Consider the following 12881-nt stretch of genomic DNA (forward strand, 5'->3'; position numbering starts at 1 on the left):
TTCCTTGCTTCAATTCAAGGAACTCGATCTCCTTCTTCCCGCGAACATCTTCCGGAAAGTATCTTCTCAGGAACTCTCTCCTGAAAACAGCCCAAGTCACAACAGCTCCCTCCTGCCCAAGGGTAGGCAGAAGAGCAACCCACCAGTCATCAGCTTCCTCGGCCAGCTGATGAGTACCAAATCGCACTTTCTGATCCTCCGTGCACTGCATAACCTGGAAAATCCTCTCAATCTCCTTAAGCCACGTCTAGGCTCCATCAGGGTCATAACGTCCTTTGAAAGTCGGAGGGTTCTTCTTCATGAACGTCTCCAACATCCTAGCTTCCGCGTTCGCACCAGCATTCACGTTAGGTTGTTGTCCCACGGCTTGGGCAACAGCTTGTAGAGCAGCAGCTAACGCAGCATCGTTTCTTCCAGCCATTTCCGAGATTCTACAAAAGTAGCAACAACAACATAAGATAGTAATATAAATATTACTAAGACTCGACACGACTCTTCTAATTGACCGGACGGACCGACCTGCTCTGATACCAATTGTAACACCCCGTTTTCCCAACATAAAAATTCTTAAAAACATTTATCAGAGTAAGCATCATAAACAACGGGATATCACATAAAACATAATCCAAACAGTTAAATAATAATTTAACCAATATCTTAAACATTGCAGCGGAAAATCATAATCATAATTCATAAAACGTTTTGGCACGTAGGCCCCATCAAAAGTTCATAATCATAATCCATAACATTATAAAAATAACATATTAGTCACGTAAGAGAATGAAGCATGCATAAACCCCATCCCGTTACGTATCAGAGCGACCTAGACGACACAGTGAGGCAAGGCCACTCACAGAAGCAACTGCACACTAAGCACGATCACCTGCAAGTTACCCATACGAAGGGCAACATTTTCAAGCAGAAGGGGTGAGATTTCATAACAAAATAATGCTAATCAAAGTAATTCGAATCATAATTAACATCATAATCATTCCATTATTAACTTTGCATAAATGCTAACAGTTATCACGTAATCATATATCCAATTCATTATGAACAACGTAACATAATCACTAAACACTTATCACGTAATCACATATTCATTCATCATCAACAAGACATCTTAATCATGACAATGTGACAATGCTCCTAGACTCCTTATATGCATGTGGTACCAATCGTCATCATAAGTATTAATATACTTTAATCGTGCGGAGGACAAAGCTCCTATAAAACGTGCGGAGGACAAAGCTCCTAATATTCGTGGTGAGGACTAAGCTCAATGATATGCTATGCATGGACACATATGAACAAAACATCGTAATCAACTTATCAACATGCATCCAATAATTTGGAGCTAAACTTCATCATATAATTATGCACTTAGTTAAATAACGGAAGCAGCATAAACAGGTCACATAACAAGATGATATCATTATATCAATAGCACATAAATTGTATCATTATCAACTCTTCATATCTTGCATAAATATACATTACATTAGCTCATGTTCAATCAATATTATCATGACTTAGACTACTCTACAGACTGCATTTAACAACATCACTAGGTCTCATTACCAGTTAGGGGTCCACTCTTGATCAACAAGTGCGACACAGATCGCACAAACACATAAACAAGTTCATCCTGGTTGTACTCGCGAGGCGAGAGTACTTACTCGCCATGGCGAGTACCACTCAACTCCCAAACTAAGGTTGTTCTGGGTCTAATCTTGCCCTACATTCATTCCTAATCATAACTAGGTATGTTCAGGCACACTAAAGCATCCAAGGTCCAACTAAAAAGGTCGAAACACAAAATCTAACATGCACTCTGCCTTAGCTCGCTATGGCGAGTAAGGTCGCTCGCTATGGCGAGCTGCATTGCACAACTCGCGAGGCGAGGAACAGGGTTCGCGAGGCGAGATTCATAGCTCGCTGTGGCGAGCGATGAATGTCGCTACGGCCAGACTTCCTAAATTCACAAAAACTCGACGTTTCACAAGGTTCTAAGCTTGTTTTTGATTCCAAATTCGTCCTAAACATTATCTAAGGTCTAGGAACACTTTTTACATCAATTAAACCAATTCTCACCGTTTAATCATCGATTCTAAGGTTTTGACCTAGTTTTCGTTTTCTCCAAATCACTCCTAATTCTTGTTAACTAATCATCAGAATCACATTCAATTAACAATACTGAGTTATTAGTCTCACCCTTACCTGGTTATGAAGAAATCACAGCCCTCTATGCTCTTCTCCCTTCTAAGCTTTTCTCCCTTTTTCAAAAGTTTTCACGTACAAAGAGTTTCTAAAATATTAGGTCTTCTCCTATTTATATCTCTTCCTAATTACTTATCTTATCTCACTTTCACCCCCAAAACTATCTAAAATATCAAAACAGCCCTCAACTAAATATTTTATATTATTTTCAAATCTTTATTTTATTTAACAATAAAATAATTCTCATATCATAATCAAATCCTCCAAAACTCATAACTTATCACATCATCAATCAAATCACTAAATTCACCACAAATCATCAAAACATATCAAAATCATGCATATATTATATAATTATAATATAATTGCCTAAACTCAATTAAATAACGATTAAACGAAAGTGGGCGTTACAGTCACCACCTTCCACCATCAGTTCGTAGTTGGAAACCTATCGTTCCCACCTTCTTGCACAAGTTCGTGATCGGAAATCCCAAACAATTTCAGATCCAATTTCAACTGTTTATGTGTTTTTTTATTCTATGTTCATCACGATCGATCGTTCTCAACTGATTTCCGTAATATTAACATTTCATTACCGAATCTAATTTCACCTGAAAATATAACTCACTAGATCTGTATTTCCTATGAACCAAATTATTTACAATGAAAAAGATGAAGAAAAATAAGCATTATTTCAGGTTAATTATTTACAATTAAAATCATTTGGATCTTGTTGTCTATGTTAATTAATGGTGGTGAAGAGTAATTGACAGAAAGTGTTGTTGTCGACGGCAATTGGGAGAATGAACAAATGAATTAGTTTATGAGAATGGATAGAATAGGGTGAGACACATATGAAGATTTTAATGTAGGATCATTTATTTTTGATCATATGGTTGATAAGCATTCTCATCATTCTCATATAATTAACCCATTCTTCACAAGATATGTCCTATATGTGTGTGTGTGTGTGTGTTAATAGGATATACTTGTTTGGTTGTGGTAACGATGTAACGTATTTCGTTTTATCTTTTAAAAAAGAAAAAACAAATTTGAAAAGATAAAAAGATAATAATATGTTTTTTAGGCAACAATATGTTAAACTTTAAGGGTAATAGTTATTTTAGTCCTTGAATGTGTAACGAGTGGTCACAATAGTCTTTGAATGTGTCAAAATTTTAAAATAGTCCATGATTATTAATTTTATCAATTCAAATAATCCCTGCGTTAAAATCTTCTATTAATATTGTCATTTCAGTCTCTCAATATACTTACCTATTGTTATATTAATGATTATAAAGTACTTTCGTATTGTCATATCATTCATTATAAAAAAGAATTGTTGTAAACATCGAAGGACTACTATAACGTTAAAGACTATTTTGACAACAAATTTCACAATTAGGGAATATTTTGAAATTTCAATAGGACTATTATAATTACTTGTTACACATTTGAAAACTAAAATGACTATTTCTCACTAAACTTTAATATGTTTTCCATTGGATCAGATCCTTCTATATATGAGATATCTCAAACTTCTCTTAAACTTTCACATTTTTTAACGATGATATTTTACAAAGAGATTAATGGTGGTGGATTGACAGTCAAAGTAACTTTGCACACACAATCAATCAAAATATTGAATCGCAACATCGTTAACTCACTATTATTTCACCTATTTACATATAAAAGAGTTTTTTTCTTTCTTTCTTTTTGGTTGAAAAAATAGTGTAGGAATACTAGAAAGAGAAAGAATAGAGAACATAGCTAAGCCTTAATGAAGGAAGCCTTATCTATTCTATTGTTTGTACAACAGCAACGCAACGCTAAATGGAGCTTACTGCATTACCCACAACCTTCAAAGCCATTTCTAATTTCACCTTGAATCAATTTCAATGTCGATGTTCTCTTTCTCTTCTTCGTCACTGCGATTATGGATTTCGTCGCAATCGCAATTCAAAACCGTTTCTACACATCACAATGTGCACGGAGGACAAACTTCCGTCGTCCAACGGTTACAGCTGCGGAATTGATATTGGAGAAGAAGCGAAATCCGATTTGGTTGAAGTCATTGCAATTGGCGGTAGAAAGGACGCAGTTATTGATTTCTGCTTGAATTCTCCATTTCAGCTGTCTTCTCTGCGCTTTTGGTAATTATTTATACACAATTTCATGTAATCGCTACTTTAGGATCATGAATTGAAAGTAATTTGAAAAAGTAATTTACAGAAAAAATTAGTAAGATTAGATTATAATTGTTGATGTTTTCTTTTTACCAGGAATATCATTGTGAAAGATTCACAAGAACCGCAATTACAACAAAGGTCTACTAAACAAGGTTTGCATCTCATTTCTGTGATTCTTCTTCATTTTTCCATGCATTTCACTACTAAAAATGAAGCTTAAACCTGAGAATTCAGTCCAAATATTCATACATAGGTCACATTCTGTTGTTTAAAGGTACTGATATTTGACGTTATCTCTGCAGAACCCTGCCAAGGAATTGTCAAAGCCCCAGTATTTATGAAGTCGTGCTCAAAGACCATTGTCCTTGTTTGTACATTCCTTTCCTTAAAACTCTCGCAATAAAATATTTGTTTCAATATTGGTGATCTTCATCCATAAAGTTACCTCAAGTGTAGTTTGCTTTATCATGTTAAACTGATGTTTGAAGTACACAAGTCAACTGAACTACTTAAATTTGTTATTCATCACCGTGAAAAGATATTTTATTTTGTTCAACTGAAATTCTAAGGCTTGACTTTTTGGATTGTTAGATACGGTAAAGCTGACTGCCATGAATTAGGATGTATGGCCTTAGGTTGTATTTTTCCAGCCATGATTCGTGAAAGTGGTCCAAATATGACCTTTGGTTATCCCCCATTTTTCTTCCTAGGTGGCTAGTGCAGGATATGGATCAGACCACACTGTCGCTTTTGATATTTTTGAAACTGTAAGGTCCACAAATGGACTCACAATTGCCATAGTTTTGAAGCCTTTTAGCTTTGAAGGGTTAAGACGAAAAGATGAGGTATGCATGACGCTTTGTTTGATTTACTTTGTTACTGTAATGGCATCAGAAATCATAACCTCAAACCAATCTGTATGATAGTTTTTGAAACATATCTCCGTGCAATATGATGAATAATTCAGTGAGCTCAACATCTTATCAATTGTGATTTCTTGCAAAAATGCTACTAGATGTTATTAACCATCTTAATATTTTTCACTTAAGGATTGATTTAGTTTCCTTGATTAAACTATTATGTTTTGCAATTCAAGCATTTTTGTTCGCATGATATAATTATTTGTGTCACGAATTCTCAGGTAAAAGCTTTGATGGGGAAACTTAAGGAGAATACTAATTTACTTATTGGTGAGCTATGTGCCATATTTTTACAACTTTTTCTTTTTCTCAAAGAAGATTTAGTTGTGTTGATGATTAAAAACTTCATTAAAGGCTGTCATATCATGTTTGGCTGTGCTAAGTCTGAAGGTGAAGCTTGCTGATTCGCCCATTGCGACATACGTCACAAGTTTGCTCAATGTCTTTTTTTGTTTGGTAACACAATATGTGAAGGCCTATTAATTCAGTAGTAAGGAGGGTAGATCAAATGGAGGGGAGTCAAATCACTAGAAGTAGATGAAGACCTAGAAAAACAATAAGAGAAACTATCAAGAAGGATAGAGATTAATGCGTTGGATAAAAATATGGTTTATGATAAAACACTATGGCGTTGTTTGATTCATGTAACCGACCCCATTTAGTGGAATAAGGCTTGGTTGTTGTTGTAACACATTCTGTGAAAGCGAATCAGTTATAAAATCAATACTTGTCAATCTGATATTTGGTAGGTGTCAGTTGGGCTTGTTAGTCTCATGGTCATGGGTCTGGATTCTGCACTATGGAGTGACTTTATGTAGTAGTGAAGAACAGAGGGAATTATATATTTTTATTTACTTCATATAACATAAATACCCTTGTAAATTTCATGGCTACTTTCACTTTTGCAAGATTTTCCTTGCTTACCAGCTTGAAATCATAGAAAGTATGAGAATTGGGCACATGAGACTGATTTTGAAGACCTTCCTACAAGTATGAAGCAACCAATTATTAGATAAAAATCAACTTTTTGTACATATTTTAGGAATGCTTTTGGAATTATATTTCCTGCATGCCACACATACAAAAGAACTCCGATCCATATTGCCTGAAAATACTCAAACTTGGGCACAAACATCAATAATTTTTTTTAAAAAAAAAATATAACTTATTTCCTGCATTCTTAAAAATAAATAAATTATCAGCACATTTACTTCAACCAACCGCGCTGTTGTAATGCAAAAAAAAAAGGCATTCTTAAGAGTTTCTCAAGTTTAACATGCATAGGGTGACAATAATTGGAAAGATATAGTAATTAGATGGATTTCTATCATTGGGATTAAGGGTGGATGCTGTAAGTGGTTTAAAGTTCCTGTGAATTAAACTGATAAAAGTTGAATAGGAGAAGAAAGAAAAATATAATTTATTTTTAATAGGATCATCAAAATGCCTACAGAAAGTTTGAAATTTTGCTCACTTTTGTTGTTTATGAGACAGAAATTGATATCGACGCACTTCTCAAAAAAGACTTGTTGACTCTAGATGAGGCTATGAAGACTGCAAATGATGCTGTTTTGCTAGCTATTAAGGCCATATCTGTTCTAAAATCTGTAAGTTTCATTTCCAAGTATTTCTTTTGCTCTTTGTTTGTGTAAAAATATTGTATGGTTAACGACTTATAGGTGGAACATTTTACAGGAAATGCACAGAAAATTTATAGATAGATTGCATAATAGCATGAAAGAAACCTGCAATTCAGAAATTACTAAAGTAAGTTCTAAGATTCTCAGCAACAGCGCAACAGCTCAGACATTTCCCCCATACATGTTGCTTTCTAGCCCTGTTTGTTTATATCTTTCTTGAAACAGGACAAAACTTGATTATCAACACGCACTCACGTTTTCTAAAACCTGTCTTACTATTTACAGATATTGGAGTGTTATAAAGAAGCCAGAATTGGATTTGGGGCTGCTTATAATATCAAAACTTCAATTTTGCAGTCTATATTTGATTGTCCTTTCCTGGGTGTTTCTTTGAAGGTATCACCTAGCTTAAATTGTCACACATATTAGTTATTTTTGCTTTGTTTGCGGATCACACAAATGCATTCTTTTTTCTTTTGCATAAAATCACCATATTGCTAGTAGACCGTTTTCAGAATGTTTTCCTCTGCCATTTGTTTTAGATAACTTTTTAAGAGTATTTGATCTTAAGCTTTTCACTCTTCTGATTCTCATTCCTTCTCTTCCATTGTATAAAATTATAATTACCATGTCTTTTCAGGATCCAAATAGTGTAGTCATATGCATTATTGCGTGTTCTGAGCCTATCAATGATAGTGATGTAGCAGTTTTTCTGCGTACTTTCCGTCAAGCAACAGAATACACGAGAGATATTATAATATCAACAGTACTTGAGCCTGATGTCGAGCCCAACCTACTGATCACGACTGTCCTTACACTTGGGTAAGTATCTTTGTTTTGTTGCAAAGAGAAGGAGACTTTTATAATCATCTATCTCACTTGAAGTTATGAATGCTTGTAAGTAAAATCTTTTTTCATGACTGAATTTGATAGCAGCACTAGTTCTTACTGTTAATGTTGTCGTGCGATTGCACTAAGCATGATTTATCTACATGTGACGCGACTCAAAGGTTAAATGCGTGGATGTTGTCTAATTTTCTGTATTCTCTGCATCAGTATAAGAGTTCAAAAAACTTTTTGCTGGTAAAATGCTAGTTTTGATATATTGTGCATGCCTTATTGTCAAATATGAGCTTTCCAAAAAAAAAAATATGAGCTTCAAGTTTCTTCCTCATGTTGTATATGGTCCTTGATGGAGTTTTTCTTTTCTTCTGATTTTACGCTTGTGGTTTGCATCAATGGGACGGGGGTTCATTTGAAGTCGAAAATTGATGTATAATCTGATTTTAAATCGATAAAACTGGCACCGAGGTACTAGATTTTGGAAAACAGGTACCTGAAAATCCTGCAGAACTAAAGGCAGTGAAATTGCTGGTAATAATAAGTGATTGACAATATACAAGGATCTCATCATTGGTTTAATGTAAGAGTGTTTAGATAGGATTAACAGAAGAATTTCAAGTGTCTGTTGGTTTAACGTAAGAGTGTTTAGATAGGATTACCAAAAGAACTTCAAGTGTCTGTTAAGTGGCTGTGAACAGGTCTTAAAAAGAAAGAATTTGTGTGATGATTAAGAGGAAATTTACACGCTCTTATAACATTTTGTTGTTGACTCCTTTGAAAATAATTGTCATTCAGTAGACTATTGCTTCTTGGTCATTGGATAGTGTGGCATGTGTAATTTTGATGGTAATGATTAATCAGATCAGATCTAAGCAATGAGACAAGGTTTTTCTTTATTTGTTAAGTATTAGGGGTCCATATGTCCAAGAATGTTTGACAGGTTTCCCTCTTCGTATGATTATTGCAGCTTAACCGTACAACAGCCTTCCCAGAGTGGCGGTATACTATCCAAACTTGCCCTGCATTTTCCTCTTGTTTTTGGCTTTTGGGGAAAACATAGTCAGCAACAAATTGTCTCTGTGAAAGAGGATGCAGTATCTTCTCATGAAACAATGAGATCTTATAACATTGATAAGGGGGAAAATAGGATTGCTCCCAGTATTATAGATGACAGATTTGACAAACACTGTGCAGAGTTGCAGCCAGACACGATCAATAACAGCTCAAAGTTGTCTGCTTCGAGGTTTCCTCTCTATCTTACTTACATTATCTTACATGCAGGTTCTCTTTCTTTTTTATTTCCTTTTTTAAACAAATTTTATCCTGTCTTACATGACAGGGATTCTGAAAAAAATGAAGATTTATTTGACACCTTAGCTAATGATCCTGTCCCTTATGAACCCGTTAATGAAGAAGGTAATTTTGAGAGATGGATACTTATTTTTCTGTATTGGTGCACTTGACAATTGTGAATAATTTCTATTTCTGCGGTTTAATTGTTCATATTCAAATCAACTTGCACTAGGTGACTCTGCTTTTCCTAGGGAGCAGCTTGGAAACTGGAATCTGGGCCCTGGATTTGAAGTGGCAAAAGAGTGGGCCCAAGAAAGGGAAGCTGACGATACACCAATGATGGATAACCTAAGCATATTCCACCTTCCTGTTGGTGTGAGGCCTTCCGAAGAGTCGAAAGACTGTTTAGAAATCTCTTTTATGTCAAAAAAGCATGAGCCGGAGGCAGGTGTGGAAGCAGTGATGGAATTTACATCTTCATTTTTGAAGGCAAAACACGCTAATAGTAACAAACCAAAGAAGCACGGTGTTCTTTCTGTTCGTGCAGCATCTATGCTGGTAAGAGTGACTTGAATTTTTTTATGATTGCTCATGCATATATCACTGAAAGAGAGAACATTAGCAATGTTCTATCAGTATTATTAATGATATTGGTGGGAAAAAGTGTTGTCCTAGAAACACATGAATTCTGTAGCTGACAATGCAAACGACACAGTTCGTTATTCTTTGAAGAATAAATGAAGTGAGGATGCTGATCCATTGAGATTTGTTAAATTTTAATTGTAAAGTAGTAGGCTGAACTATGTAACTATCATTACTTCATTTGTTTTAAACTTTCATTTTTGTGTTGTAAATTTTGAAAATATATTGCAATCCCAGGTGGTAAGGATTTTTTAGGTTTGACTTTATATTTACAGGAGGCAGAACGTGATTTGTCAACAAAGTGGAGTCCTGTTGTGGAAATACAATATAGGGGAGGAAGATACAAGGGACGATGCCAAGGTGGTCTGCCTGAAGGGAAGGTAAATTCTTACAAATTTATAATAGCAAGCAGAGCTTATTCCAGTTAGACTCCGGAATTCTTTTTTCTCTTTTTTTGGCCAACAAGCTGAAGAGAATAATTATGTTAAATGAAAATCTACAACCAGGGGCGTCTTGTTCTTGGAGATGGAAATATCTATGATGGTTTATGGCACAGCGGCAAGAGATCAGGTCCAGGAACATTCTATTTCAAGAATGGAGATATGTTTCAAGGATCATGGAGGGATGATGTCATGCACGGCAAGGTTTGTACCGTTTTAAATTTAACTCTGGTGATACCGTCAAAGCTCAAAATGAACAATAAGTAATTATATTGTAATATCATTTTATCGTTGATATGTTATATCCATACTCAAATTACTGCTGTATGCAAGTTTTCTAGCAACTGTTATTTTATGGGCCATTGAAGGTTTTCTTTGCTAAAATGTCTAATTTTTGTGCGTGTGAGAGCACATGTCTGTATAACCAATGAAAATTTTAGTAATAATTAGTATACCATCATACAGCTTCTGAAAGAAATTTTGGTTAAACTCATGTCTCCAATTTATGTGCATGTGAGAGCACTGACTATTGCTTTGGTAAAACACTAGAAGAAGGTAAATGATGCGTATCAATTATGTAGGGTTGGTTTTATTTTCACACTGGTGATCGGTGGTTTGCAAACTTCTGGAAGGGAAAGGCAAATGGAGAGGGGCGATTTTACACAAAGTCTGGTGATGCCTTCTTTGGCAATTTCAAAGATGGATGGCGGCATGGCCAGTTTTTTTGTGTGAATGCAAATGGAGAGAGGTAAAAGCTCAGTTAGTTTAATTAGTTGAGTTGTTCACATGTGTTTTATGAGGGGAGCCTTGGCGCAACGGTAAAGTTGTTGTCACGTGACTGAAAGGTCACGGAATCATGTCCTGGAAACAGCTTCTTGTGTAAAAAAACAGGGTAAGGTTGCGTACAATACACCAAAATGGTGGACCCCTTCCCGCGCCCTGCGTATGCGGGAGCTTTAATGCACTGGGCTGCCCTTTTTGTTCACATGTGTTTATTTTTCAGTATGCTAATTATATTTCTTCGCCAAACAACTTATATTAGCCACCGTTTAAGTCTTCTTTCTGTTAGACATGACATTGACATTTGAGAGGAAAAAGAAGTGTTGTTGAAGGACCTCAAGTCCTCAACTTTAATTTGACCACCAATCCAGGACATTTAACTTTAGTGTGATAATCATTGTGGCGTCATTTATTCATATAAGTTGGTAGGAAAAAAAAGTCTTGGTTGAATATGTGCAAAGAAGACTTGTAAACGCATCAGTAGTAAAGATTGATGATATTGAGGATGGTCCAATACCTAGAGATAGAAGAAGGCCAAAATAAAAAACATCAGACCGAATCAATGAGAGAGATGTCGAGATAAATGGCAAGACTTTATAGCAATCAATTGATCCATGTGGTTGACCTTATCCAGGGGGAAAAGTCTTGGTTATAGTTGTCTGTAATTGAGGTGATCTTACTATTTTGGTCCAAGCAGTGACTGCCATCAAGACGACAAAAATAAAATTAGGCACAAGATAAAAAAAACTCTTCTACAAGAATCTAAGCTTAAACCAAACTTGTCAAAGCCATCTGGTACTTCATTAGATTCACGTGGAATATGAACAGAAGGGCAGATATCAATTCTGGACAAGAACTCTGAATTTCCTCCGCGAAGTTAAAACTTGGATAAAGATAGTAGCCTCCTTTGTCGATTAATTGATGTTTGGGAGTTAGATTCAACTATGACCCTCTCTCCTACCAACTTCAAACCATGATAAACCATGATAGAAGTTCAATCCCATAATTAATTATACTTCACTTATTTTTAAGAGACAAAACACTTGTCAAGCATCCCCCTGTTTACAAACTTGTGTTTAACTTCTTTCACTACCAATTTGAAATGTCAAAATGTTAATCTTGAAACTTTTGAAACTTACAATTGGAGTATATAGCATACACTTCATGCGGATGAAAATGATAACTTAGATCTATTGACTATTAACCATTATTTTTTGGGTTAAATGTCGGACATCTGTTGTGAAATAACTGAAGAATATTGTACTTACCGTTTAGTATGATTGCCTGTCCTGGAATTGACTTTCTGTGTACTGTCATATAAATAGGTACACTGAAATTTGGGATCACGGTGTTCTTTTAGACAGCAAGCGTTCAGACGGATGACTGAGCTGGATAAATGTGGTTATTACTGTGAATCTTAGTCTTTTTTCCTTCATAGTTCTCTTTGTATGTTGTATAATAGCAGTATTTTTGCATACGATGAAGGCAAGGAAATTTGAACCTAGGATGTTATGTATACTACCTCAGCCTCTAACCTCTAGACCGATCCTAACGGCTTTGTATAATAGGTGTTTATTGCGGGCACATGTATTATTCTACTTTATTTTTAAGGCAAAACCAATTTTATTCTATTTTATTTTTACCTTGAGCCTTACAGTCTTTGTTTCGGCTTTTTATTTTGTATAATTGCTGTTTATGCACTTTTATGTGTTTGTGTAAAAACACTTATTGATGCTAATTGCTAACTGTATATAAGTTTTGTTCATATTCTCAATCTTTTTATTAAAAAATAAATTCCAGAGGCATTTAAGGCATTGGAGTCTCACCAATTCAATTCTCGATTTTACTGACTGAAACTTGCAACAATCCCAATTGCTACGACTTAGCAATAACCTCTACTATCGATTAATAAGA

At 35.1% G+C, this 12881-nt stretch overlaps 1 protein-coding gene across 2 annotated transcripts; it reads left to right on the forward strand.

Moving 5' to 3' along the window:
- Window positions 1-3939: 3939 nt before the first annotated feature.
- Window positions 3940-12615, forward strand: LOC25485592 (protein ACCUMULATION AND REPLICATION OF CHLOROPLASTS 3). 2 transcript variants are annotated; one of them, XM_013614839.2, is made up of 16 exons: window positions 3942-4373; window positions 4503-4561; window positions 4712-4776; window positions 5120-5254; window positions 5551-5599; window positions 6824-6936; window positions 7025-7096; window positions 7255-7365; window positions 7610-7791; window positions 8780-9055; window positions 9152-9228; window positions 9338-9663; window positions 10023-10127; window positions 10254-10391; window positions 10769-10935; window positions 12293-12615. In XM_013614839.2, exons 1-16 carry the CDS (start codon window positions 4054-4056, stop codon window positions 12348-12350), a joined length of 2253 nt encoding a protein of 750 aa, XP_013470293.1. In that variant the 5' UTR covers window positions 3942-4053; the 3' UTR covers window positions 12351-12615. The 2 variants fall into 2 exon arrangements, with proteins under 2 accessions (XP_024627907.1, XP_013470293.1); XM_024772139.2 differs by lacking the exon at window positions 10769-10935 and having other exon boundaries at window positions 3940-4373.
- The last annotated feature ends 266 nt before the right edge of the window (window positions 12616-12881 follow it).

This window comes from Medicago truncatula, chromosome 1 (assembly GCF_003473485.1).
Source record: "Medicago truncatula cultivar Jemalong A17 chromosome 1, MtrunA17r5.0-ANR, whole genome shotgun sequence".
NCBI classification, from domain to species: domain Eukaryota; kingdom Viridiplantae; phylum Streptophyta; class Magnoliopsida; order Fabales; family Fabaceae; genus Medicago; species Medicago truncatula.

Bases quoted from the DNA above. Each gene is read 5' to 3' on its own strand.
- LOC25485592 (XM_013614839.2), top strand. From the start codon at position 4,054: ATGGAGCTTACTGCATTACCCACAACCTTCAAAGCCATTTCTAATTTC. The intron at 4,562-4,711 runs GTTTGCATCTCA...TTATCTCTGCAG, and splicing joins ACAAAGGTCTACTAAACAAG to AACCCTGCCAAGGAATTGTC. The intron at 10,128-10,253 runs GTAAATTCTTAC...ATCTACAACCAG, and splicing joins GTGGTCTGCCTGAAGGGAAG to GGGCGTCTTGTTCTTGGAGA.